The 25,801-nt window shown below is 45.4% G+C and overlaps 2 protein-coding genes across 2 annotated transcripts in view; one reads left to right on the plus strand and one right to left on the minus strand.

Moving 5' to 3' along the window:
• The window catches only part of LOC138784115 (uncharacterized), a 44,344-nt gene extending 42,136 nt beyond the window's left edge, over positions 1–2,208 (minus strand). Inside the window, exons 1-2 of the mRNA XM_069959631.1 lie at positions 2,181–2,208; positions 1,079–1,151 (exon numbers count right to left, since the gene is read on the minus strand). Of these exons, the coding sequence (XP_069815732.1) occupies positions 1,079–1,151; positions 2,181–2,208 (101 nt within the window). The remainder of the gene's footprint in view (positions 1–1,078; positions 1,152–2,180) is intronic.
• Positions 2,209–3,790: 1,582 nt separating this feature from the next.
• YWHAZ (tyrosine 3-monooxygenase/tryptophan 5-monooxygenase activation protein zeta) lies at positions 3,791–24,258 on the plus strand. The gene is made up of 6 exons (XM_069957287.1): positions 3,791–3,933; positions 10,626–10,930; positions 17,119–17,242; positions 19,813–19,976; positions 20,056–20,151; positions 23,150–24,258. Exons 2-6 carry the CDS (start codon positions 10,637–10,639, stop codon positions 23,210–23,212), a joined length of 741 nt encoding a protein of 246 aa, XP_069813388.1. The 5' UTR covers positions 3,791–3,933; positions 10,626–10,636; the 3' UTR covers positions 23,213–24,258.
• Positions 24,259–25,801: the final 1,543 nt, after the last annotated feature.

Consider the following 25,801-nt stretch of genomic DNA (forward strand, 5'->3'; position numbering starts at 1 on the left):
ACATTTTAACTGTAGATGATGGATCGGTAGAGAGTCCAAGTGCTGGGACCATCACCTATGACAAGGGGGTCTTATGTTCCCTGTAACGGAGCAAAGGGCACGGGCGGCAGTCACCATTACATCATGCCAGAACATATGTCAACAGCTCAATGATTGCATTATAATCACCAACGGGGGCCACTGATGGGGGTCGAAATTGTTTTTTCAAGGCTTTGTTTTCCAACCTGTGCCTCTTCAGATGTGGCAAAACTACCACTCCCATCATGTCCAGGAAGCCTGTCTGGGCATGATGGGAGTCATCTGGGGAACTCTGTTGTAGGGTAGATTCATTTTTTTTATCACGGTGTATGGGATATATGAAAACAGACACACTGTTCCAGTGATCATTTGGGGGGTTCCAATCTCTCACTACAACTCCCATCATGCCCTGACTGCAGCTACAGAACCACAAGTAGGAAAACGTTTTTTGTGTTGATTGATTGTTCAATCTATTGATCAGTCTGGGGTCATGCTTTCCATAGTGACAACATCATGGATGACATCATGTCACAGGTGAAAACTTTATCCAAACTTCTAAAGCAGCAAAGCTACAACTCCATTTGTGCCGAGATGTAGTTTTTGCTCTCAGGGCATGATGGGAGCAGTAGTTTTGCAACAGCTGGAAAACCAAAGGCCTTAAAGGGGTGGTGCCACGAAGCAAAGAAGGTAAAATCAATATGTGCCATATGCATATCTGTAAAGGAGAACAAATATACTGTTTTTAGTAAAGTGACTTGTACCCCTGTACTATTTTTCTTCCCCATGGATCTATTTACTTCCTGGTTTCCTCTCCAAAGTGTTACCATGCTGTTGCCATGCAACAGTGCAGACACTCTCCCACAATCCCCCTTGCTTGCATGTGAAGTGAAAACTAACCGCCAGTACTTATCAGAAAGATCATGTGACTGCGATTAAACTGAAAATGATGCCTGCCTAGTGGATGCCTGGCTGGACTTAAAGGGAATCTGCCAACACTTGGGCCTTACCCGAGTTACTGACCCTTGTGGACATGGTATCTCTGGTTTATCTGTACATGTACCAGAAACTGCGCAATTCCCTGGTTCCTCCTTCCTCTTCCATAGTCTCGGCCGATGTAAAGGGCTGCACACTTCCTGGAGGCCAAGACGAAAATATTATTGAAATGCATGAGGGAGGAGGAACCAGGGATTAGGTGTGACAGAACGTGGCACGGCCACAGAGCCACAACTCCTCTTTGACTCTCAATTTCAGTAATAAAATATGGATTGCGCAGTTTCTGGTACATGGACAGATAAACCAGTGGTACCTTGTCCACTAGGGTGCTGTCACCTATATAATACTGTCAGTAACTCAGGTCGAGTCTGACTATGGACAGATTCCCTTTAAGGCTGCGTTCACACTACGTATATTTCAGTCAGTATATTTCAGTCAGTATTACAACCAAAACCAGGAGTGGATTAAAAACACAGAAAGGATCTGTTCACACAATGGTGAAATTGAGTGGATGGCCGCCATATAACAGTAAATAACTGCCATTATTTCAATATTAGGACGGGTTCACACTACAGAATTCCGTCAGCTGTCCGCTCGCACGGGCACGCGCTTTTCCACCGGCTCCATAGACACCATTCTATGGACCGGCGTATTCCGTGATCCGCTAAAAGAAGTGACATGTCACTTCTTTCAGCATATAGCAGAATATGCCGGCCCATAGAATGGTGTCTATGGGGTCGGCAGAAAGGCGCCCAGATGTGCGGGCGGACAGCTGACGGAATTCCGCGGACATTGTCCGCAAGAATTCCGTAGTGTGAACCCGCCCTAACAGCCATTGTTCTAAAATAACAGCAAATATTTGCCATTAAATGGCAGCCATCCACTCAATTTCAACATTGTGTGAACAGATCCTTTCTGTGTTTTTAATCCACTCCTGGTTTTGGTTGCAATACTGACTGAAATATACTGACTGAAATATACATATACTGACTGAAATATACGTAGTGTGAATGCAGCCTAAAGATGTAGTGCGGCGCTAAACAATTATTCACAAAATAACACACATTACAAAGTTATACAACTTTGTAATGTATGTTATGTCTGTGAATGTGAATGTCATGTTTCCCCCCACCCACGCCACCACCGGAAGTGTGATGCACTTTACTCACCTGATTCGTGTTGACCCCCGTCCGCCATCTTTGGACAATGATGTCCTCTTCGGGCGGCCGGCCGAACCGCTCCATCCGTCCCTCGTACCCCCTCTGCCACGTCATCAGCTGCTCAGCCGCGATTGGCTGAGCACAGTTATGCTCAGCCAATCGCGGCTGAGCAGCTGGTGACGCGGCAAAGGGGGGCCGGCATGAGGGATGGATGGAGCGGTTCGGCCGGCCGCCCGAAGATGTCATCATTGCCCCAAGATGGCGGACGGGGGTTGACACGAATCAAGTGAGTATAGTGCTGTGGGGGGAAACATGGGGAGCCGTTCACATACATAACATACATTACAAAGTTGTATAACTTTGTAATGTGTGTTATTTTGTAAATAAATGTTTAGCGCCGCACTACCCCTTTAACCAAAGGGACATGGAGAATTAGGGTACTATTGCACAGAACGATAATCGGCCGAATCATCGATTGGTATAATAATTACAACGCTCAGCCGATGACAACGATCATCGGCTGATCGTTGATAAAGGTTTGAATCTATAATTGTCGGGCGCCAACCGTGCATCGCTACGCGTAATAGCGGTGCACGGCCGGCCACTAATGACTTACATTGCCTATCCAGGCTGCAGGGCTCCTCTTGCGGTCTTCTCCCCGGGTCCCGCACGCTCCAGCTTCAGAGCGGCCTGTCTGAGCTGACAGGCCGCTCAGACAATCACTGGCCGGGATCGCTGCGGCGGGCAGACAGTGGTTGGCTGAGCGGCCTGTCAGCTCAGACGGGCCGCTCTGAAGCTGGAGCGCGTGGGACCCGGGGAGAAAACCGCAAGAGGAGCCCTGCAGCCTGGACAGGTAATGTATAAAGTTAAGCAAGGGCTGCAAGGACATCGGTAACGATGTCCCTGCAGCCCTTGTTAAACGATAATCGGGCCGTGTAATAGGCCCAGTAACAGTTATTATCATGTAATACTACCCTTCGTACTTTGGAAATGTTTCATTTAACATAATGCATCACTATGGACTAGTTTTCTTCATGATATAGCCCCTTTAAAACTGTTGCCCATAGCAACCAATCCGGGCGCAGCTTTCATTTTACCAGGGCAGGTTAAAAAAGAAAAGCTGAGGTCTGATTGGTTGCTACAGGCCAATCTATCCCAGTCTTCTAAGATTTGTACAACTAAAACTTTATTAGTTTCACTACATGTAGACAATGTTTTTTTTTCCCCCATCACATTATCCCCCTTTTATTTTGCAGGTGTAACATCCCATCTCCAGAAATGACTCGAATTCACTTCCACAGGGGAATGGCGCCCCCTCTACCCTCAACCTTCATGACTTTATTCTACGGGACCAAATATGGAATTTCCTCCATGACACACTAGACATAACCGTCTCGTTCACTAGCGCCTGGCCGCCCGCCCTCTCCATGTTGTAAGGCAGCAGCAGGGCCAGGCCAAGTGACTGTGCAGCCAGGCCCGGCGGCGGGCACGAGCACCCCACCCTCCGCCGCCGCGCGCCCCCGAGGCCTAGAGGGAGGGAGGGAGCAGGCAGTGATTATGCCACCCAGTCAGCCGTTGCCATAGCAGCGCTTGACGTCACTCCCCGGCCCCTGCTCAGCGATTGGAGGAAACCCCGTGGATCGGTTAGAGCTTTGAGCGCTCGGAAGAGACCGGACTCTCCCAGCGGCAGTCGCCTGAGAGACGCGCATACACCCAGCCCGGGGACCCGACATCCGCCTCCGTGCTCCCCTCTCTAACACAGGTAACGACGGGGCTCGGGCATCACCCTCACCGGGGGGAAGGGGGGCTGAGCCTGACAGGGTGGGGGGAGAGCGGAGAGGGGGAGGCCCGGGTAATGGCGGAGAGGAAGCATTGTTCAGAGAACAGGGAGGGGGCTGGGGCCCCTGTCCTCCATCCATTGTGCATCCCATAGGGCTGGGCAGGCTGCAGCGTACTGTGCCCAGGATGCCTGCCAGGGGCTGCTGGCACTTGTAGTCCCCCAGCTTTGCCTTTGTCCCCACCACAGCAGAGGACCCTCCCCTTATATGAGGGCTGATCTCATCCATCCACCATAGACTGGCCATCTAAGCTCTGATCTGAGGGGATCGCCACCGATCACAGGATATTATATATATATATATATATATATATATATATATATATATATATATATATATATATATATATATATATATAAATATGCTGCTGGACATCCTGTGTGAACAGGGACTTGAACCCAGGACCCTGAGATTTGATCATATCAGGGTTCAACCCCCCCAAACCTGCAGGGGTTCCCATTCCTGTTGTATACCCTGTACATCTCCATTCATTTCAATCACGTGTGATCTCCAGCCGTATACCCTGCTGCTGTACGGATGTGCCCGGCTGCTGCATGCACCCTTCCCCCCTCCCCTTCCATGTTGCATTGATGCAGTTTTTTGTTGCAGACATTGCAGCACAGGTGAGGCCGCCCCCTCCTCCTCCTCCTCTTCTCCTCCTCCTTCTCGCCGTGTCCCCGGGGAGGAAGGGAGGTGTCTCTCTTGTGCGATCATCCTCCTCCTCTCTCTCTGCTGGGTCAGTGGTGAGCAGACAAGGTGACAGTGGCCATATTCCCAGGAAAGGTTGAGCACCCCCCTTCCCTCCCCCTCCTCCTCACAAAGGAATCCTGTCCGGCCGCTCTCATCAGGGGGTTGGGGGGGGGGGGGCTGGTTGCATCCGTTTTCCTGGCCGAACCTTCGGAGGGCAATGGGCCCGGATTAAGGTCATGATGACCTCAGCCTACGTGTAATAGACCTATATTTGCAGCACTAGTAGGCATCTATTTCTGAGTGCACGGCTTGGCAGGAGAACAATGCACCGGTGTCTGGACACACTGCGCCGGTTTAGGGTGTCGGTATTATTTCTATGGCTGCGGACGGGAGGAGAATAGGCTTTTCCAGACCTGTGCATTGCTGGATTGCACCTCCCCCACACATTCCAGATCCTTGGGGTGGATGGGAGGTGTTCATCTGGGTAATGCCTTGCAGGTTTCTTATGCATCTGAAAAGGACTGGGAGGAGGGGGGGGATGGATTGGGGGCTGTTACCTGGAGCCGTTGGGGGTTAATCCCGAGGCTTCCCGGAAGAAGGGTCTTGAGACAGGATGTTAACATGGGAATGTTCATCTAAGTATTTCCAGATGGGGGAAAAAATAAGCGTGGTCTGTTGTAATACTACAATTTCCATCCGGCCATGCTGGGAGTTGTAGTTCTGGAGAGTGACTAGGTTTGTTAAGTAATACCAGGTTGCTATGGTGGTTGTAGTCCCACATGGAGAGATCTTCCAGGAGCCATGATGCAATGGCGGGTGGAGCGTCATCTTCAGATAAAACCTTTCCTTGCAGATGAATTGTCTGGCATCTACAATTACTACGGGACCACCTCCCTGGCTGTAAAACCAGGGCGATGTCTAGGTGATGTCTGCCATATAATGTGGAGCTGGACACATTACAAACAGGTAACACAGGCTGATCGGGGTGGGGCCCCTCCACCCTGCCCCCATCTCCTGTGACCGGGAGAGACCCTGCTCGCTTCCTCCGCAGCCTGGACTCTAGTTGTCACTGCAGTAGGGACCTCCTCGCTTATGCTAAGGCTTCTTATCTGGATCCCTTAGGCGTCGTATAGTTAAATTCCACCAAACATACCACCAAAGAGCTGGGGCCGGCGGGGCGTGGTGGATTGAGGTTTTTTTTTTTTCCTGTTTGTACATGTACATGTAGATGTAGATGTGATGCCTGCACGCTGCCGGTTGGATAGCGTTGACCCCTTAGTGCAGCCTGTGACCTCTGCTCAGCAGGATAGAGATGTGATATGTATGCCGGGGCCTGGATTATGGATAAAGGAGGGGATTTGAGGATAGCATGGTGATGCCTTAGGATGCTGGTAGCAATGCAATTCATCATGGAGGGGAGGGGGGGGGCGAAGGACGTGCGGAAAGCGTGATAATGACATGTAGGTTGTGGTGTGTGACGGGTGCTAAACGTTCAGGCTTAACCCTTACAGTGTCAGAGCCATAGAAAGTAGGTGGATGGCGCTCTGCATGGCGTGCAATGGGTTAAAGTGATTCTCTTGTCAGGCCGTTGTTGCACTTCCCCCTTCTAAGCACGATGTGGGTGTCTGCTGCCGCCGCGTTATGTCATCTCTTACACCCCGGCCTACAAGCTCCTTAGTAATGGCAGCTCGCATTCATGTACTTGAGCACTTGTCAGTCGTTCACGTTTTTTATTGTAAGATCTTATATAAGAACCACAGTCAAGTTGATGATTTACGCGCCGTCGCCCTCATCCTTCGTGGTGATCAGTGACAATCGCTGAGTTCTCTGGGAAAGGATTTTAAGGACAAATATTTAAAGGGGTTCCACCAAGGTGTAACAAATAGGATGTAAATGGATAATCGGTGCGGGTCCCAAAAATGGAGGGTAGTGGTCCTCTGAATGAATAGACTGATAGAATGTGTGCATGACCAGCGCTCCATTCATTCTCTATGGATCCCCACTGATCAGCTGGGTTATCCCCTGTGGATATCCTTTACATGTAATAGGAATGCATGGGATAAATTGTACAGTGTTGTATTCGGGCAGGCCGGACTCCTAGGCCAACCATACTCATAGGACTGTAAATGCCACAACATGGCAGAGATGTAAGTCTTCCATGCCAGATCACAAATGATTTTTTTACACAGAATTTACAGATGATGGCCTCATGACAAAATAGCCAAAATGATCCATTTGAGCCGACCATTGCGTGGCTAATCATAGATCTCATCCAGCGGATCTCAGTGTCGCTGGATCTGCTTTTAGTGTTTGGATGGCCAATATCCCAGTTCATTGGACTCCACTTAGGTATCTTGCTGTTTAGCAAAGGCTAAAGCTGAGCGTGCATGTACTCTGAATGGAGGACATCTGCTGTAGGGGTAGGAGGCTCCCATACACTAATGGTACGTTTACACAGAGCGATAATTCGCCCAATTGATCGTTTAACAATTTTGAAGCAACAATTTGATTTTTATAACAATCAGTATTTAGACGACTAAATCGTTAGAAAAATTGTTATTGCGATCGTTTTTAAGATCTCTTAAGCCCATCTCACACATGGGGTGAATCTTTGAAAGGCTGTTTACGTGAAGCTATCTGCGAATTTTTAGCCAACGACTATTTGAGAACATGTTGAAAGATCACAATGAACGATTTTTCGCTCGTCGCTTGAGCGTTCACTGTGTTTACATGAGCAGATTATCATTAAAATGCGATCGTTGTTGCGAAAATTCTAACGATAATCGTTCAGTGTAAACGCACCATTAGATGGACCAAGCCATCTTAGCTGCCGGCCAGTCTCTGCCCCTGGATGTATGCATGCTGTTCTTGATTGAGCGTGCATATGTTACCACGTCCAGCCCAGTCCCTCAGCTGTGGTGTCACCTGGTGGAGGTAAAGAGATGTGGGGTATACAACGGCCAGAAATAAAAAGGCCTGATCCTTCTGACGTTTCTTGTGGGAAACCGCTATACACATTACACAGTCAGGTAGTCCTGCTGAAACTTGTAGATTTAGCCGCCTGACTTATATTGTGTATGGAGGCCTTCAGACTAATATCGGTCTCTCAAACCCCATAAATAAAAGTGCACGCTCAGCCTGCGTAACCGTGCATGCTTCAAGACTGCCTAAGGATTGGGCACAATGCACATGGACCTCCTCATGTGCCTCAGCAGTAATGGTGCATGTGTTTCCAGCCGTCACCACAGGGCTGGTACAGACATTTTATTACGTCTGAACCCGTCACTGTGAGGACAAGGTGCATCTTCAAGAACGTTTGTCCCTTCCAGGAGGCTTACACAGCAGATCATTGTACCTTGTGATATCACAGAGACAGACACATAGCACTGCCCGCGGGCGTTCCATTATAACCAAGTCCTGGGATAGCTGCAGAGGACATCGGAGGGCCTGGCCCTGATCAGTCTTGAGGAGGTGCATGAAAAAATGTCACTCGTGCAGATGGAGGACCACGTCAGGCTGTGCTGTTATATAGATTTGTAATTTACTTCTATTAAATTAATCTCCAGTCTTTCAGTACATATCAGCTGCTGTATGTCCTGCAGGAAGTGGTGTATTATTTCCAGTCTGGAGAGCAGTAGAGGTTTTCTATGGGGATTTGCTCCTGCTCTGGACAGTTCCTGACATGGACAGAGGTGGCAGCAGAGAGCACTGTGTCAGACTGGAAAGAATACACCACTTCCTGTAGGACATGCAGCAGCTGAGAAGTACTGCAAGACTTGAGATTTTCAAATATAAGTAAATTAAAAATCTATATAATTTTCTAAAATTAGTTAATTTGAAAGAAAAATAATTTTACTGGATAACCCCTTTAAGGTGGCCAAAATTAATTACAAATCTCTGGCACCAGTTGACTTGAAGGAAAGTTGTTTTTTTTTTTGTGAGCAGACCCTTTCATTGGTGTATTTAGAATGTGTATGAACTGCGGCGTGTATTCCCATTGTACACTATGGGCGTGCATTGTACACGGAAAAACTTGTGAGCGTAGCCTGTGTTTCTGAAGGTGATGCTAACCACAATAGGAGCTTTCATATATTTCTCCTGTGGACGTTGTGACAGCTGTAGACGGCACGAGGGCTTAAGCAGCGGCGCTTTCCTTTTCTTCCACCTTCTGGATTACTGCCGCTATTCAGCCATCAGGACGGCGGTAAATGGTGTTTTCTCGCCCTGACTGAATGTGAGGTGTAATTACTACTTGGTGGGAGTTTAATAGTCGGTGTAATGCGGTTATCTGGATGTTGAGCTTCTACCATTGAAAGCCGCTTCCAGCTACAAGTGTCAATTACAGTTTCCCAGACATCTATTACCTCAGACGCTGGACAAATCCCAGGAGCCACTTAGCTCTTCTGTTAGAACGGAAAGGGTCATTGCCATCTTGTATTGTGATGGTTTATCGCTAAGAATGTCCGTGAATGGTCTCCAATGCTGAGTATGAAGTGGATGGAGTGCTGGTATAGTTTATCCCCCGTCCCGGATTGTAGCACAGCGGGTGCCCAGGTGCTGCTGTATAGGGGGAAAACCTTATGCGAAACTGCTCTGCTGCCCCTTCTTCCTTCGAATAGGGACGGTCCCAGAGGTCAGACCCCAACTATAAGTTTATGGCAAATAACTAAGATATGTTATCATTGTAAAGGAGTTATCACACGATTATACCTTATGGTAAGTGTTGGGGTCCAACCAGTCACCAGAACAAGGGTCCCTTGTCCCCTGAGTAAGTAGAGTGGCAGAGCATATCCTTGATGGTTGTTCCATATGTTCGCCATGGAACTTTATAGAAGATGGCCACAGTGAGTGACTAGTGCAGCAGCCTGCGTGCTTAAAGTGGTATTCTGGCAAAAAGAAAAAAGAAATTATTTCAGAAAGTTGTATAAATATCTAGTTCTATTTAAAAAAAAAAAGTCTCCAGTCTTCCAGTACTTATCAGCTGCTTTGTGTCCTACATGAAGTGGTGTATTCTTTCCAGTCTGACACAGTGCTCTCTGCTGCCACCTCTGTCTGTGACAGGAACTGTCCAGAGCAGCAACAAATCCCACATAGAAAACCTCTACTGCTCTGGACAGTCCCTGACCTGGACAGAGGTGGCGGCAGAGAGCACTGTGTCACACTGGAAATAGTACACCTCTTCCTGCAGCTGATAAATACTGAAAGACTTGAGATTTTTAAATAAAAGTAAATTACAAATCCATATAACCTTCTGACACCGGTTGATTTGAAAGAGAAATTTTGCAAAACTGCCTCTTAAACTTCTCCATGGGACTAGGAACCCCCATTCTCCTGAGAGTGAGGGTCCCAGCAGTCAAACCCCTGTTCTGGTAACTTGTCCTTTTGGCTAAGTGATAAGGCACAGGTGTCAATCTCGCAGCTCTCCAGCTGTTGCAAGACTACAATTCCCATCACGCTTTAGCTTCAGCTGTCCAGGCACGATGGATATTGTAGTTTTGCAACAGCTGGAGGGCCGCGAGTTTGACACCCCTGTGATAAAGTATTCTCACGTGGAGTAGTTATACCCTATCCACAGTATCGGACATACCTAAAAGATTGCAGGGGGTCAAAGTACAAACTTTATAATTGCCCCCCCCCCCCCCCCCCATGGGTATACCCCTTTAATTGTATTGTCTTTGTTTTTAGGCCTATCTAATCTCCTTACTGACACACCCAGGGGTCCTGGACTTTTCATGACCTTTCCTCTATTTCCGGGTATCATTTTACACTTTACAACCACATACATTGTGAAGTGAATGACTTGTGACTGTGATGGCAGGTAGTGTGACAGCAGGCACAGCTATCAGGGACAGTGGTACAGATTTTAGGTAAAATTTATTATTTTAGGTTTGTGCAGAGAATTGATATTGCTTCTTTTCTTTCCTAGAACCCTTAGCCATGGATAAAAGCGAGCTGGTACAGAAGGCCAAGTTGTCTGAGCAGGCAGAGAGGTACGATGACATGGCCGCCTGCATGAAGCGGGTGACGGAAGAAGGAGGTGAACTGTCCAACGAGGAGAGGAATCTTCTGTCAGTTGCCTACAAAAATGTAGTAGGTGCCCGCAGGTCGTCCTGGAGGGTCATCTCCAGCATTGAGCAGAAGACAGATGGCAGCGAGAAAAAGCAGCAGATGGCTCGAGAATACCGGGAGAAGATAGAGACCGAACTGAGAGAAATCTGCAATGATGTTCTGGTAAGGAACCCCTTTTACTCCTCATCCCCCTCAGCAAATGGAGGTTGGTTTTTTTTTTAATAGTAGGCATGGGGGAACCTTCGACCATCCAGTTGTTGCAAAACTACAATTCCCATCATACTAAAGCTTTGGCTGTCCAGGCATGATGGGAATTGTAGTTTTGGAACAGCTGGAGGGCCGAAGGTTCCCCATCCCTGGTCTATAATCCATCTTTTATAATTTCCGGCCACTCCTAATAAAATGAGCAGACATGACCATAAGTGTGCACACAGCTTTATCATTGTGTAGTGAGGCTCAGGATGTGACAGGCAGTACAGGGGTACCATCCCCTCATATTAGGAGTCATTGCTTGATAGAGGGTGCACAATCTGAAATTCTCAGCATCTTCACTTTGGGACTGTTTTTGGATCAGGACATGAATAATAAAGTTCTCAGATGCATGAATAAGATTCTGTAAAATGCAAGTTGGTGATTTGAATAATAAGTATTGTCTTCTAGATCTAGTAAACTATTGCATCTGTTTTGTATTTTAATGGGCACTGTTATTAAAAAAAAGTAAGGGGGGGGGCTCTTGGTGCTGAGACCCCCGCTAATGTGCTCTAACACAGTGATAAAAATGAGGATATCCCCTTTTTGTGGTACGTTACGTTTGGTCCACACATTAGCAGCAGCGTTTCGGCACCATCTTTTCTGTGCTTTTTGCACACAGATGTTGTACACGTTTCCCCCTAACAGGAAGTGCTTCCTTTTGTGTGCCTCCTGCTTCCCTCACATTCATCTAGACTGGCACCCAGGCATATACTGCTCGCTAGGCTGTCTGTGTGTGGAGACGTCTGTTGTCTAGCTGTGTTTCAGGGAGGTTGGACACATAGCTACCTATAGGTGGCACTAGTTTGATTCCACCAGAGGGAGACCTAATTTCCATACTTTCGCCCAGCATGCACTTCCTGTAAGATGTTGAATTGTAGAGTACTCTCCATAGGGAGAAATAGTACCCCGAAAGACATCTCAGTGGAGATCTGATTACTTTTCATCCATAAACTTTTTAGACTGAATAAAAGTTTAAAGTGGTATTTCCATTGTATGCATTTGTTAGTTCCACTACCTATGCCATAGAAGCCTCATAGATGTATTCCACCTCCTGGGATACTTGTTTTTTGAGAGAACAGAGGTCTCTTCACCCCCTGCCACCCCCCAGCGATGAGCGCTGCTTCACGCTACATAGGTGTTTGTTCACTATTGGGCAAGCGGCATGAATTGATCGGCAATAGAAGTCTTCTGTCCATGTTTAGGTGTTATCCGGATGCCTGTGCCGATAAGCTGCTATCAGTCACTTGGATGACAACCGCTAATGTAACAAGGAACTTTGACCATCAAGGTTTTGTGGTAGGAGGGTAGTGGCTCAGGCATTGCTGGCAGTGAGTGCATAGATTTGCCCAGTCTTTGCTTTTGTCTTTTTATATCCCTATTGCCCAATGTACGTACTCTACTACTAATCTAGTACTTGTAGTCTTACAGACATTCTGCTCTCAGCAAATCGTCCTACAACTATGTACTTAAAAGGGGTTATCCAGCGCTACAAAAACATGGCCACTCTTCCCCCTCTCTTGATTGGGAGGGGTTTTTAACTCCACTGAAAGTAAATGGAGCTTAATTGCAAACCACACCTGAACTGGAGACAAGAGAGGGGGAAAAGTGGCCATGTTTTTGTAGTGCTGGATAAACCCTTTAAAAGCATTGCAGACATGTCAAAGGTTTTGATCTGTCCCTGGCTCTGTGCTGAGACCCCCTCCAGTGCCTAGATATAGCCAGGAGGAGTGTGTGGATGAAGCGCTTCACTCCCCGCCTCACTGTTCACTCTGACGCATTGCTGGAGTAGAGCTCCATTAGAAGTCTCTGCGATGAGCCTGGGAGTGAAGAGCAAAGCCTAGCGCTTTCCCCAGTTATATCTAGACCCCCAAACCGTTAAAACTACTGACGTGTCAGCATGTAATGCTTTAAAGGTGGCCTATTGTTTTAATCAAGTTTTATGTTAAACATTTTTCGGCGATGTTTATAACTTTCTATTTTACTATATAGGGTATAAAATAATCCTGACATCTTGCAGTTTCCAGTCTGCCCACTAAGCCTAAAAGGCTGATACTTTGTGGTCTGTAGAGAGAACTTTTCATCAGCATCCTCCTTATCACTGATAGAATTAGGGTCCATTTAAGAAAGATGATCTGCCAAAGATTTGAAGCCAAAGCCAGGAACTAACCATAAACAGAGGTCAGGACATAAAGGAAAGCCTGAGATTTCTCCTCATTTCAAATCCGTTCCTGGCTTTGGCTTCAAATCTTTGGCAGGTAATTTTTCTGTGTAAATGGACCCTTTACAGGTTACAAGGGAAGATACGGTGGGATCAGGCCACTCACAATATGTGGTGGTCACAGCTCTGGAAATAAACTGGTTAGAAAAAGAAAATATATGTGAGTACATGTGTGCTTATCGAGGTGAGACAATAAGCTGCTGTCAGACATCTTGTCATGCTGTCAGCACAGTAGCGCGAATATTTAAACCGTTTCAGAGCCCTCAGCATTCTAATGAATCTCCTAATTCTGTTCTGTAGCACGTCGGCTGTGTTTATGGACCATGCACGCAGTGTCCTGAATCTGCAGACTAGGTTTCCAGTGTTCAGGCGCTTGTAATAAAAGGCTTTGGGTTGTTCTGAAATTGCAGGTTTGAGGCGGCGTGCTCCTCTGTGAGGACAAAGTCCGTGCTGGCTGCGGCATGCGGCTCGGAGGGGATGTGTCACTGGGTGTGTCAGGTGACATGCGAGTATTCCCGTTACCACAATACGGCCAACTCCTAAGGAGATCCTGACTTCCTGACAAATATCCCTCCCAGCAACACAGCAGCAGCGTTGAGTCGGCGGATCAGCCGTGCCCAGCGTCTAGAGTTTCCACAGTCAGCTGTTCCCTCACATACTCTGCCCACTGAGAAATACTTTAGGGGCCCACGAGCGAGGACAGTGCGTTCCCTCCTCCAGTCAGGGTGACTTTACTGCTCTCTGTCCCTGTGATCCCACAGTATACAGACTCCCAGCTGTATATAAGGCATCTCCAGCATGGGGAGGGGGCTTGGCTGCTGTGTTACCTTCTAGGATTTCCTGCCATCACTGTTATAGACAAGCTAATAACCAAAGTGTTTCCTAAGGCCGAGTCCACATCCCGTTTCATACTTCTAGGCACGGATACATCAGCAAAATTGAAAAAAAAATATATATATATATCTGCTTGTGTTTCCCTGCTTGGCTTGAGGCCACAGTCAGTTTGACCAGTGACTACATTTACCGGCATATACCAGTTCTGGTTTGGACTAAAACGTGCAGCAAAGAAAGCCTCTTGATCCAAGCCAAAACCAAACGATAAATGACCCAAAGTTTACTGGCTGACTGCTTTTGGATCATTGAATTAAATGGGCCTACACTGATCCAAGCAGGGATACCTCAACAGCTGATTCTGTTTCAGTGCCTGAACCTGCTCTACACCCTCATGTGCCAGGACTCAGGTTTAGTGCTGTGCAAATATATACCCCTGTGCTTCCAGCTCCGAGCTTAGAAAAGCTTCCATGTGCCTTTGTAGGTACGTGGTCTGATAAGAATTAAACTCTTAAAAATTTTTATTAAAGTATTGGATTGCCCCCTAAAAGTTATACAAATCCCCCAATATACACTTATTATAGGAAATGCTTATAAAGTGCTTTTTCCCTGCACTTACTACTGCATCAAGGCGTCACTTCCTGGATAACATGGTGATGTCACTTCCTGGATAACATGGTGATGTCACTTCCTGGATAATATGGTGATGTCACTTCCTGGATAACATGGTGATGTCACGACTAGAGATGAGCGAACCTTGAGTCCATCTGAGCCCGATCATTCGGCATTTGATTAGCGGTGGCTGCTGAAGTTGGATAAAGCACTAAGGTTTTCTCGAAAACATGGATATAATCATTGGCTAATTGGAGCTAATCAAATGCCGAACGATCGGGTTCGGATGGACTCGAGCATGCTCGAGGTTCCTTCATCTCTAGTCACGACCCGACTCCCAGAGCTGTGCGGGCTGTGGCTGCTGGAAAGGATGATGGCAGGGGATGCTCGGTGTCCTCCAGTGCAGTGTCCCTCAGTGTCCCCCTGCCATCATCCTCTCCAGCAGCCACAGCCCGCACAGCTCTGGGAGTCAGGTCATGTTATCCAGGAAGTGACATCACCATGTTATCCAGGAAGTGACATCACCATGTTATCCAGGAAGTGAAGCCTTGATGCAGTAGTAAGTGACGGGGAAAAAAAGCCCTTTAGAAGCATTTCCTGTAATAAGTGTATATTGGGAAATTGTATAACTTTTGGGGGACAATACAATACTAAAATAAAGGAGATATCCAGTGAAAATTTAAGGGGGGGGGGGGGTCGTCATGTTTGGCAGAGATTTTACTAACACACATCAATATACATCCATGTTGTGGATTACACCACAGCTGTCTTACCCATCAATGGCTTGTGTCTGGTATTCCATTGAAATGAATTGAGCTAAGGTGCAGTACCATACACACTACCAAAGAAAAAAAACCTCTACCCTTTTAAATCAAGAAATTGTCATAACCAAATTGCTATAACCAAAACATAAATCCCAAAGTAATCCCATAAAAAAACACATACACAAAGGACAATTAAAAACAGGTACAGGGGATCATGACAACATACACTTTCAAACCTATGGTACTGAGTATATCCAACAATATATCAAATGGCTATCAAATTAGCCATTTGATATATTGTTGGATATACTCAGTACCATAGGTTTACTAACAAGCGCTTTGCACTTTATGGTATATGAATTGAACCAACTGGAATTCCACTCATTTATCTGCTTTTGTTTTTGTGTAATACAATAAGATTGAAAGTGTATGTTGTCACGATCCCCTACACCTGTTTTTAATTGTCCTTTGTGTATGTGTTGTTTTTATGGGATTACTTTGGGATTCATGAAATAATAAAGAATTTATGTTTTGGTTATAGCAATTTGGTTATGACAATTTCTTGATTTAAAAGGGTAGAGGGTTTTTTTTTTCTTTGGTAGTGTGTATATATGAGAGTTGAACCCTTGGAAGTATATATTTGGTCAAAGGGCTTAATATAGGTTTTTGCAGTACCATACACAGCCTGTGGACAAGTGTGGTGCTGTTCAACAGGTCTGGTTTTTCTGGCTAAAGGCACCTAGTAAAATGTATTCCAGTGTATGTGCTTTACCTAATGCTTTATTATTATAGGCCGTATCTGACAGTACCCATGCTGTACATGATATGGAAGAGACCAATCACAGCAGGCCCAGACCAGCCCCTTACTTTTATCAGAAAGAGCTGCTGTAATAAGTTGTGTGTTGGGTGTCTTAGCCTTGTATACCAGTTGGCAGGAGGAGAGCTATTCCCATTATACCTCCCAAAATGAGGGCAGCCACATTCCCAGTTAGACAGCATTCAGACCCCCATGGTATTCTAGCAATGTGATAGGAATAACACTGCTCTGTGAATGTCACCAGAGCCAATAGTTTGCATATGGCCTGGGGCGTTACAGACCGTGGTCCTGGCACCAAATGTTTCTTGCTCCCCCTAGTGGTATAAAGTCACCTAGACATCTGGTTGTGTAACATCATGGTCTTCTACTGTGTTCCTCGAACCGTGGTTCTCCGGCTTTTGCAAAACTACAGCTCCCATCATGCACTGACAGACACAGACTGCCAGGAGTTGTAGTTTAGCAACAGGTAGAGGGCCATATGTTTTGGAATACTGCTCTACTATATAACATGCAAAAAGCCTTCCTAGCTGCAGCTTGATGGCTTCAAATCCCTGGTGAGATGATGGTGGGTGACTGGGGAACCTCTTTGTAGTTACCCCTGAGGACCTAGAAAGGACCCGAGGCATCATCTCCCAGGATGAATAACAGCCTGCGTCATGTACACAGATCATGGTGTATCTTTACTGACTATAAACAGGGGAGTGCGGTTTGGCACTATGTTAGCACACACGTCTGTAAGGGTGGGGTCTTGCTCACAGTTACATGGATGACCTCAGTCCTCTCACCGCCTTATATTGGTTTTGTTTCTAATCCTCTTCTCTTTTTTTTTTTTTTTTTTCTTGTTTCTTTCTTTCAGAGTCTTCTGGACAAGTACCTGGTCCCCAATGCATCACAAGCAGAGAGCAAAGTTTTCTACTTGAAAATGAAGGGAGACTATTACCGTTACCTGGCTGAAGTAGCTAGCGGAGATGACAAAAAAAGTAATGCTACTTTTATTTTATTTTTTAATAGCTGTTATAGGCATTTTTTTTCCTTGTATAGTAAAATAACAAAGGTCGAATACTAGAGATACTAGTGAAGATACAATAAATTCAGGTTCATGTGAACCGGACCGCTTTGCATTTGATTCCCGCAGCCTGGAGAAGATGGAGGCAGCCTGGCTTCTCCAGACTGTGAGAATCAAATGCCAAGTGATTGGGTTGTTGCGAATCAGAATTTACTGTATGTTCGAGTACTCCTCCTCTCCCTGCATTCCTCTCTGTCTGCGCCCAGTCTTCTCTTGTGCCTATCCCGCTGTTAAAACTACAACTCTGCTGACAGTGCACGATGGGAGTTGTAGTTTTACAACAGCTGGACACAGACAAGTTAGGATACGGGGGAGATTTACCAAACATGGTGTAAAGTAGAATTGGCTCAGTTGCCCCTAGAAACCAATCAGATTCCACCTTTCATTTTCCAAAGAGTCTGTGAGGAAAGAAAAGTGGAATCTGATTGCTAGGGGCAACTGAGCCAATTCTACTTTACACCAGTTTGATAAATTTCCCACATGGTGTAAAGTGAAACTGGCTCCGTTGCCCCCGGCAACCAATCAGGTTCCAACTTTCATTCCTCACAGACGCTTCAGAAAATGAAAGGGAGAATCTGATTGGTTGCCAGGGGCAACAGAGCCAGTTTTACTTTACACTAGTTTGATAAATCTCCCCCACAATGTTTAAAAAACAAACAAACTAAATTTGGCTTGCCATTCTGTCCAGTAGATGATAGGTAGCTATTGGGCTTTTGGCTCCTTACCTCTTTTGGCTCCTTACCTGCTGGGTGGGCTTAAAGCGTCACTGTCTCCAGCAATAGAGGCCTGTTGCAGGCTTTGATCGGTGAGGGTCTGGATGTTTAGGCGCCCACTTATGGCTGTAATGAGCACAGAGGGATGAATTTGCTGTGGGAGTGGAATTCTATAGTAAGTCTATCCAACCCACCTCCTGGAGCAATCTGGGGTAAGAGCTGAGTCTTCCTCCTGACTTATTCTAGCGATCAGTGAGGGTCCTGATACACAGACCCCAACTGAAAACTTTAGACAAGTCCTGTTAAAGGGAATCAGTCAGCTGAAATTCAGGTTCCTAACTGCTGACCTTGTCGGACAGCTGATAGGTCAAGGAGACACATAGTGCCTTTCATATATTGTTCTGTGCTTCCAGGACTTATGAAACAGATATTATTTGCTACTGCATAGTGTCAGAGGCGTTCCCAAGCTCTGCAGTGCTACCTATGTGCAATGTTTTGTTACTGCTCCGAGGGTCCCAATTCCTCCACTAGTTTAGTCACATTAGAGTTGTGTGGAGCTGAATGAGGCAGAGAAGTCACTGGGGGAATAGACTGAACGTTTGTAGGTTTCTGGGTTAGTGAGTCTATTGAAGCATAATTCTTCACTGTCCCGGTGGCCGCACAGGAGGCACTATGGGCATGTACGCTGTGCTTGCTGTACATAGTCCTGTCAGTCCCTGTGCCCCGCAGCTCTGCCAGCCCTAGATTAGACATGGATAATTAATTCAGGTTTATTTTTGGGGGATGTTGCTATGCTGTAGAGCGAGTTATGTATTCTCCTCAGGCCTGGAGAGAATCCAGATTGTGACCTCTGGATCAGACTCATTGCTTCTTGTGCACCATCTGCAATACACTAAATAATACATAAGCTTTCTGGTTTTGGAGCCAGAGGGTGTACATGTAGCTGATGACCCCTTTATGTCTACCAGTTATCGTTCTGGTGCTTTCCTTCTCTGCTGCTATTGAATTACATTAGAAAAAATGGAAGCACATGTAGGTTTCTGATGATGGTCATGTTTATCCAGTAATCGGAGGGCTTGAATAATAATGCAGGGTCCAAGGAAGGGGTGCACAATGCTAGTAAATGGAAATCATGCTGCACCCTCTGAGACCCTGCATCCCTTCATCCTTTCATCCGTGTTCATACTTATTTTTGTGTTCTTAAAACACACTCCAGAGAGAAAAACATTGTTTGTAAATCAACTCATGGTGGAAAATTATACAGATTTGTAAATTACTTCTGTTTAAAAACCTCAAATCTTCCCGTACTTATCAACTGCTATATGTCCTGCAGGAAGTGGTGTATTCTTTCCAGTCTGACACAGTGCTCTCTGCTGCCACCTCTGTAACAGGAATTGTACAAAGCAGTGGCAATTCCTGACATAGACAGAGGTGGCAGCAGAGAGCACTCTGTCAGACTGGAAAGAATACACCACTTCCTGCAGGACATACAGCAGCTGATAAGTACATGAAGATTTGAGGTTTTTATATAGAAATAATTACAAATCTATATAACTTTCTGCCACCAATTAAGTATCCCTTATAAGATCAGGCGGTCACCGCCGAATAAATAAATCACATGATTTGTGATTTTATTAGAAACAGCCAAAATATCCACAGGCTTCAAAGACCCTGATCACATTGTAGCATAGACACTGTATGTCCTGTACAGTCTCCTCTCTGCATGGAGAAAAGAAAACCTGTCCTGTAACCGGCTGATCTTCTCTTGCAGCGATTGTGGAGCAGTCCCAGCAGGCGTATCAAGATGCCTTTGACATCAGCAAAATGGAGATGCAACCAACACATCCCATCAGACTCGGCCTGGCCCTGAACTTCTCTGTGTTCTTCTACGAGATCCTAAACTCCCCGGAAAGAGCCTGCTCCCTGGCAAAAACAGTAAGAGGATTGGAAGTGCTGCGGGGTACCGCTGCTGGTTGTGTATGACAGGGCACTGACCTTACTTCTCTCATTTCAGGCTTTCGATGAAGCTATTGCTGAGCTCGATACTCTGAGTGAAGAATCATACAAAGATAGCACATTAATAATGCAATTACTGCGAGACAACTTGACAGTAAGTTTACTATATGTCTCTTATACTGGATCGTTGCTTCCTGGCTTGTCCTCCTTTCACCTATTAGTCTATTGTGGACGCCCTTGTGAGGATCAGCAGCAACCACATGACAGCCCGCAGGCACACACTTCTATTTAGGGTCTCTGTTGTTTCAGTAGATCATAGCATAGATGAAATGGATATAGAGGCATGGTTAGTCTAGCATAAAAAAATAAATAAATAATTTACATAATTTCCAAAACATGGCTGTTGCTTGCCAGAAACCCTGCTTGTCCATTGGTTCCATTGACAGCAATGGGGCTGAGCTGCAATATCGCACATAACCAGGTGTAGTGCTGTTTCTGGAAGAAAGTCATGTTTTCTGATCCTCGACAAAATCCTTTTAAGACCGTTGTCACACACAGCATTTTGACAAAGCGATCTTTTTTTTAAAACCTATAGTAAAAATGGATCCAGCAGGAAGGACAAGTATAAATGCCTCATTTTATATTTTTAATTCCTTTTGTATTCACTTCTGGCTTTGGCTCAAGCTGATTGAAATGGATTCATATACAGGTGCATGCCTCAGTTAGGGTCTGGATGTTCATAAATCTACCAATCACCCGAGCAAGGAAAAGCGCATGGCAAAGCGCTTCATTCTGTCTTATGCAGGAGACGAGGTCTATACACTTACAGTGGAGCCAATCTCCTACATCAATGCTGGGAATGAAGCACTCAGCCATGCGCTTTTTTTGGCTCTATCCGACTAGTGGTTTAAGTCTGAACACCCAGACTGATCATAACCTTTAGCATTGTCTAAATGACAAGGAACACTTAAAAGGGGTTCTCTGGGCTGGGGTTATTTTCAGTGTACGGCCAGGGAGGGGGCCGCCAGTCACTTACCTCCCTGGTTCCAGTGCTGGGTCCCGGATCGCACCGCCCCGTTCTCGTCACGTCCCAAGCCGCAGCTCAGACCAGGAAGCGGCAGACAGATGGGAGAACAGGGTGGCGTGATCCGGGTCCCTGTGCTGGAACTGGGGAGGTAAGTGACCAACGGCTTCTATATCCCTGGCCATACACTGATAATGACCCCAGCCCTGGGTACCCCTTTAAACATTCACACCATATACTTGGTGCTTGTTTTGTTTAAAATGTAAATTTGTATGAGTAGAAACACTCCTCCTATAGCAGTGTTTTGGGGGGTTTTTTTGCTTTTTTTTTTTTAAAGGACCACTCTGCGGTTGGGATATAGAGCCCTTGATATCACTGTTGCTTCATGCTGTATAGGGATGAATACATAGGCTAAGGCTATCTTATGTTTGCAGTGTACATTTATCATATGTACCAGGAGATCACTCGCCAGTTGTATCCATAGGGCCCCACCTTGGTAGTGTATAGGCAATCTCAGCCACTTCATGCCTTTCCCATTGCATACATTAGAGGTTAGTATTGTGGCATTTCCCTGTCGTTGCCTCTGGCTCTAAATGTAGTGTGAACTACAGGGGCTCTCAAGCTGTTGCAAAACTACAACTCTCATCATGCCTGGACAGCTAAAGCTTTGGCTGTCCAGGCATGATGGGAGTTGTAGTTGAACAGTTGGAGAGCCAAGGTTCCTACTGACATAATGTAGCCTGAAAGCTCAGTAAGAAAGCAATGTCTGCCCCTCCTGCTGATCTAAAGCTATAAGGAAGGAATGAGGGTTCTATATTTAGTCGTCATCCTTAAAGGATAAGTATCACACTTGATTTGTGGGGTCCTGGTGCTGAGACCCTGCTCATCGCTAACGCTTTTAGAAACTCGTGTCATGCAGGATGCTGAGTGTGCGGTGTACGGCTTTATAGAAACTCTCATTAACTTTCTAGAACTCTGTACGCTGCTGCTACCCCTAGGATAGCTGAGCAGGAACAAAGGGCTCCGCTGAGTTTCTGTCTCTGTGTTAGCAATCTGTGTGGGCTTCGGCACTCGGACCCCCACTGATCAAAACATATATATGTGAAGTTTGTTAGAACCATAGGCATCCTTTTATAGTGAGCACATTGTCCATATTGATCAGATCCTCACTGTTGGGACTACTGGCATTTACTAGAATAAAGTGACTACAACTTGATGTACTATTGGGGGGATAGGAACACCCTCCATCTTCCTATCCCTCTTCACCAAGTATGTTTAGGGTGTCTGATCAGTACAGAAATGTTATTACAATGAGTAGACCTTTACTAAGGCCGCATTCACACATTCTGTGTTCTGCACGGAACACGGACGTGGAATAAATGTATGAATGTAACGGACGACCCCCCCCCCCCCCCTTACCCTGGACAAGGGGGAAGCCCGTTACATGCAATCCATTTCCATGTTCCGTGCCTTAGAGTTATTAGGTGTTTAGTATCTAGTCACTTTAAGCTTCTCAATAATACCTCCCCCTTCCAGTTTACCTTCTAAACAGGGATATGGGGCACCTGCAGCTGTTGCAAAACAACCTTTCCCACAATGCCTGGACAGCCAAAGACAAGTGGGAATTGCTGTTTTTGCAACAGCTGGAGGGGCTGCAGGTTCCCCCTTTCTCATGGTTTTAAGCTTTAAAGGATACTGACTATGTAGGCTTTGTGTTTTATACCTGGACTACAAGTCATTATCCTCCCAGGGTTTTCTCCCCCCCCCCCCCCCCTCAGCATGGTGATAAGGTTTGTTTAAAGTGTCACTGTCGTTTGTTAAAAAAAAAAAAAAAAAGTCTTTTGAAATCAGTCAGTGTTCAGACCCGTACCGATCGAGAGAACAAGTGGGGAGAGGACCGTGGAGTGGAGTCAGGCTCCATAGACCTTTATATGAGCTTGACTCTTTACAAATGATAGGTACACTTTAAATCCCAGCATTTTTCTGAAAGAAAGCAGCCATGTTTTTCTAAGTCTTTAAACAAGGACATATTCCATTCCAGCTGTTCAATCCTCTGTGTTGTATTATTATTTTTTTGTTTTATAACATTTCAATGATTGATTAAATCCTCTCTCTCCTTTCCTTCCAGTTGTGGACATCAGACACTCAAGGGGATGAAGCTGAGCAAGGAGAATGCGGTGGAGAGAATTAATCAGCCTTCCTTTTCTGTCTGCCTCATTCTAAACAATTGACACAATAGACCATTGTCATCCTTGTCCCACAAATAGGTTTATTATTTTTTTTGTTTTTTTTGTTTTTTTTTTTTGTTTACAATTATAAAAGGTTTATGTTACTTCTATTCTCTGGATTTCTATATTTCCCATGTGGTTTTGTGTTAAATAGGGAGTAGGGCCAGTTAACATTTTGGGGCTTTTTTTTTTCTTTTCTTTTCTTTTTAATTTTTTTTCTCCTTTCCCCACCTCAAGGTGACCAATATGGGGAGTACAAAATTTTTATACATGTTTTAAATGTTTGGCAGAGTACTTCAGGTACATTGCGGGCTACCACAGGGCCCACTATTCCCCATATTCAAGCATCATGAACTGCTTGCATATTGGTCCACATAACGGCAAGCAAGGGACGTTTGGTTTGCGCTGTAGGCGGAGACTCTAAATTTCCTTAGCACATTGCTTAGAGGGCAGTGCTGTAGTCCGCAATCAGATTCCCTCTCTGTGCCTAAACCTTTCTATAGTGAATGGTCCCTGCGATAGCCGGTCAAAATCCTGAGCATAAAAAAAGACGGTTCACATTCCATTCTCCTTACGGTTGGCTAACTTTTTTTTTTTTTTTTTGCTTTTGTTTGTCGCTATTCTCCATTTTTATTTGTATTTAAATTGTTTCAAACAACCTAAGATCAAAAAAAGAGAAAAGTACTTGATGCATTAAAGACATACATGCTTGGTATCCCATAATGTCACTATATATCAAGCACAGCAGAAAAAAAAAGAAGAAAAAACAAAACATATATTTAACTTTTAGTTTTATTTTTGTTTTTGATACTTGCCTAACATGCATGTGGCTGTAAAAAATTACAATACAAAATAGTTACCAGGGGAATAACTTGAGATGATGGCTAGCTTTGTTTAATGTCTTATGAAAATTTTCATGAACAATCCAAGCATAATTGTTAAAGAACATGTGTAATAAGTTGATGTAAGTGGAATAAAAGTTTTATGAATGGACTTTTCAACTACTTAAGACGTGGTTATATATAGTGCTTTTATTTGGGCCTTGGCTACCACTCGCAGTATTTCCTGGTTAGTTAGATCTTGGAAGGGTAGTGTGTATACTGTTGTGGAGCTATACATGTACACAGTGACCTGTCACCTTCCAGTTGGTCATTGAGTTATACATTTCCACGTCACAGATATAAGAGAAGATGGTCCAGAGTGGTGGTGGTGTTGGGAATACAATGATTTACTAAAACGGACAGGTCTTAAAAAAACATAGCTCATTGGCGGCCTTCTACCAATCAGATATCTATGGCCTTACCCTCAGGATTGGATCATCAGGGAAGAGGTTCTGGAAAATCCTTTATCCAGCATTAGAAAACCATGGCCAGTTTCTTCCTGGGACGACACTACTCTCGTCCCCAGTTCAGCTATAGTAAGCTTCATTCACTTCAATGGACTCCAGCTGCAAAACCTGCACCCAAACTGGAGATGGGTCGTGGTGTCTCTGGAGGAAAGTGGCCATGTTTTTTTTCTAAAGTTTGATAACCCCTTTAACTAATAGCATTGTAATTGTTTTACCCCCGTCAAGGGCGTTGGTCGGATCATCCTAGACTCTGTGGCAAGAAAAACACCAAAAACCTGTCAACATTGGTTGTGGGCCTCCACGAACTTTGCCTGTTTTACGCCACACATCTATGGAAAACTGGTGTTTAAAATGCTGCTGGCCTTAATAAATCTCCCTCTGTGGTATTTACATCAAATATAACCCCCTCACTATCCAGAGCCAGGTGCTTTATGGGAAATGTGGACAGCATTACAAAATCACTTCAGTGTGGAAATAGAAATCATTATGGCTGGAAACCCCACCCCTGCCACATCACCTAAAACAGGTGAGCACAAGGCATACACAGGAATCTCTACACTATTCTCTAATACAGGACTATGCTGCACTCATATAAGGTGTGTAATCATTTTCAATGTGGCGCTCCTCCTAATACCCATCATGCCTGAACGACCAAAGATATGGCTTTGGCTGCCCAGGCATGATGGGAGTTGTAGTTTTGCAACAGCTTGAGTGTCAAGGTTAGCCATCACTGTCCTAAGACAACTCACCTTTCAGTAGGTGTGACTTATTGAAACCCCATACCTTATTAGAATAAGATGTGTTTAGAGCATGCTGCACAATGCCTCAGCCAGAGGAGCTGCCAGGAAATATACACTGATCTACTAACTAATGGGCAATAGTCTGTTGTGTACTGATGTTCTGCAGCAGCTCTGGCTGGGGAACTGGGGGAGGACTGCGAAAATCTGAGGGAAAGCAATGCATTTTGGGAATTGTACTGAGCAACTGCTCAAGCCCCATCCTCTGACTGATGTCACCAACTCTGACCCTCCCCTACAGCTTCTATCGCCATCTCCCTGTCATATACATATATATCTCTTTATTGGCACATTAAATGAGATGTTCTACGCCAGCTTTTGGGAAACTACCAGAAGTGCAGTGGTAAGGGAGTATGCTGGGTGGGAGGACTGTGAGGAAGAACAGTGCATTCTGGGGGCTGTAATAA

The sequence above is a fragment of the Dendropsophus ebraccatus genome, chromosome 2 (genome assembly GCF_027789765.1).
Source record: "Dendropsophus ebraccatus isolate aDenEbr1 chromosome 2, aDenEbr1.pat, whole genome shotgun sequence".
NCBI lineage: Eukaryota > Metazoa > Chordata > Amphibia > Anura > Hylidae > Dendropsophus > Dendropsophus ebraccatus.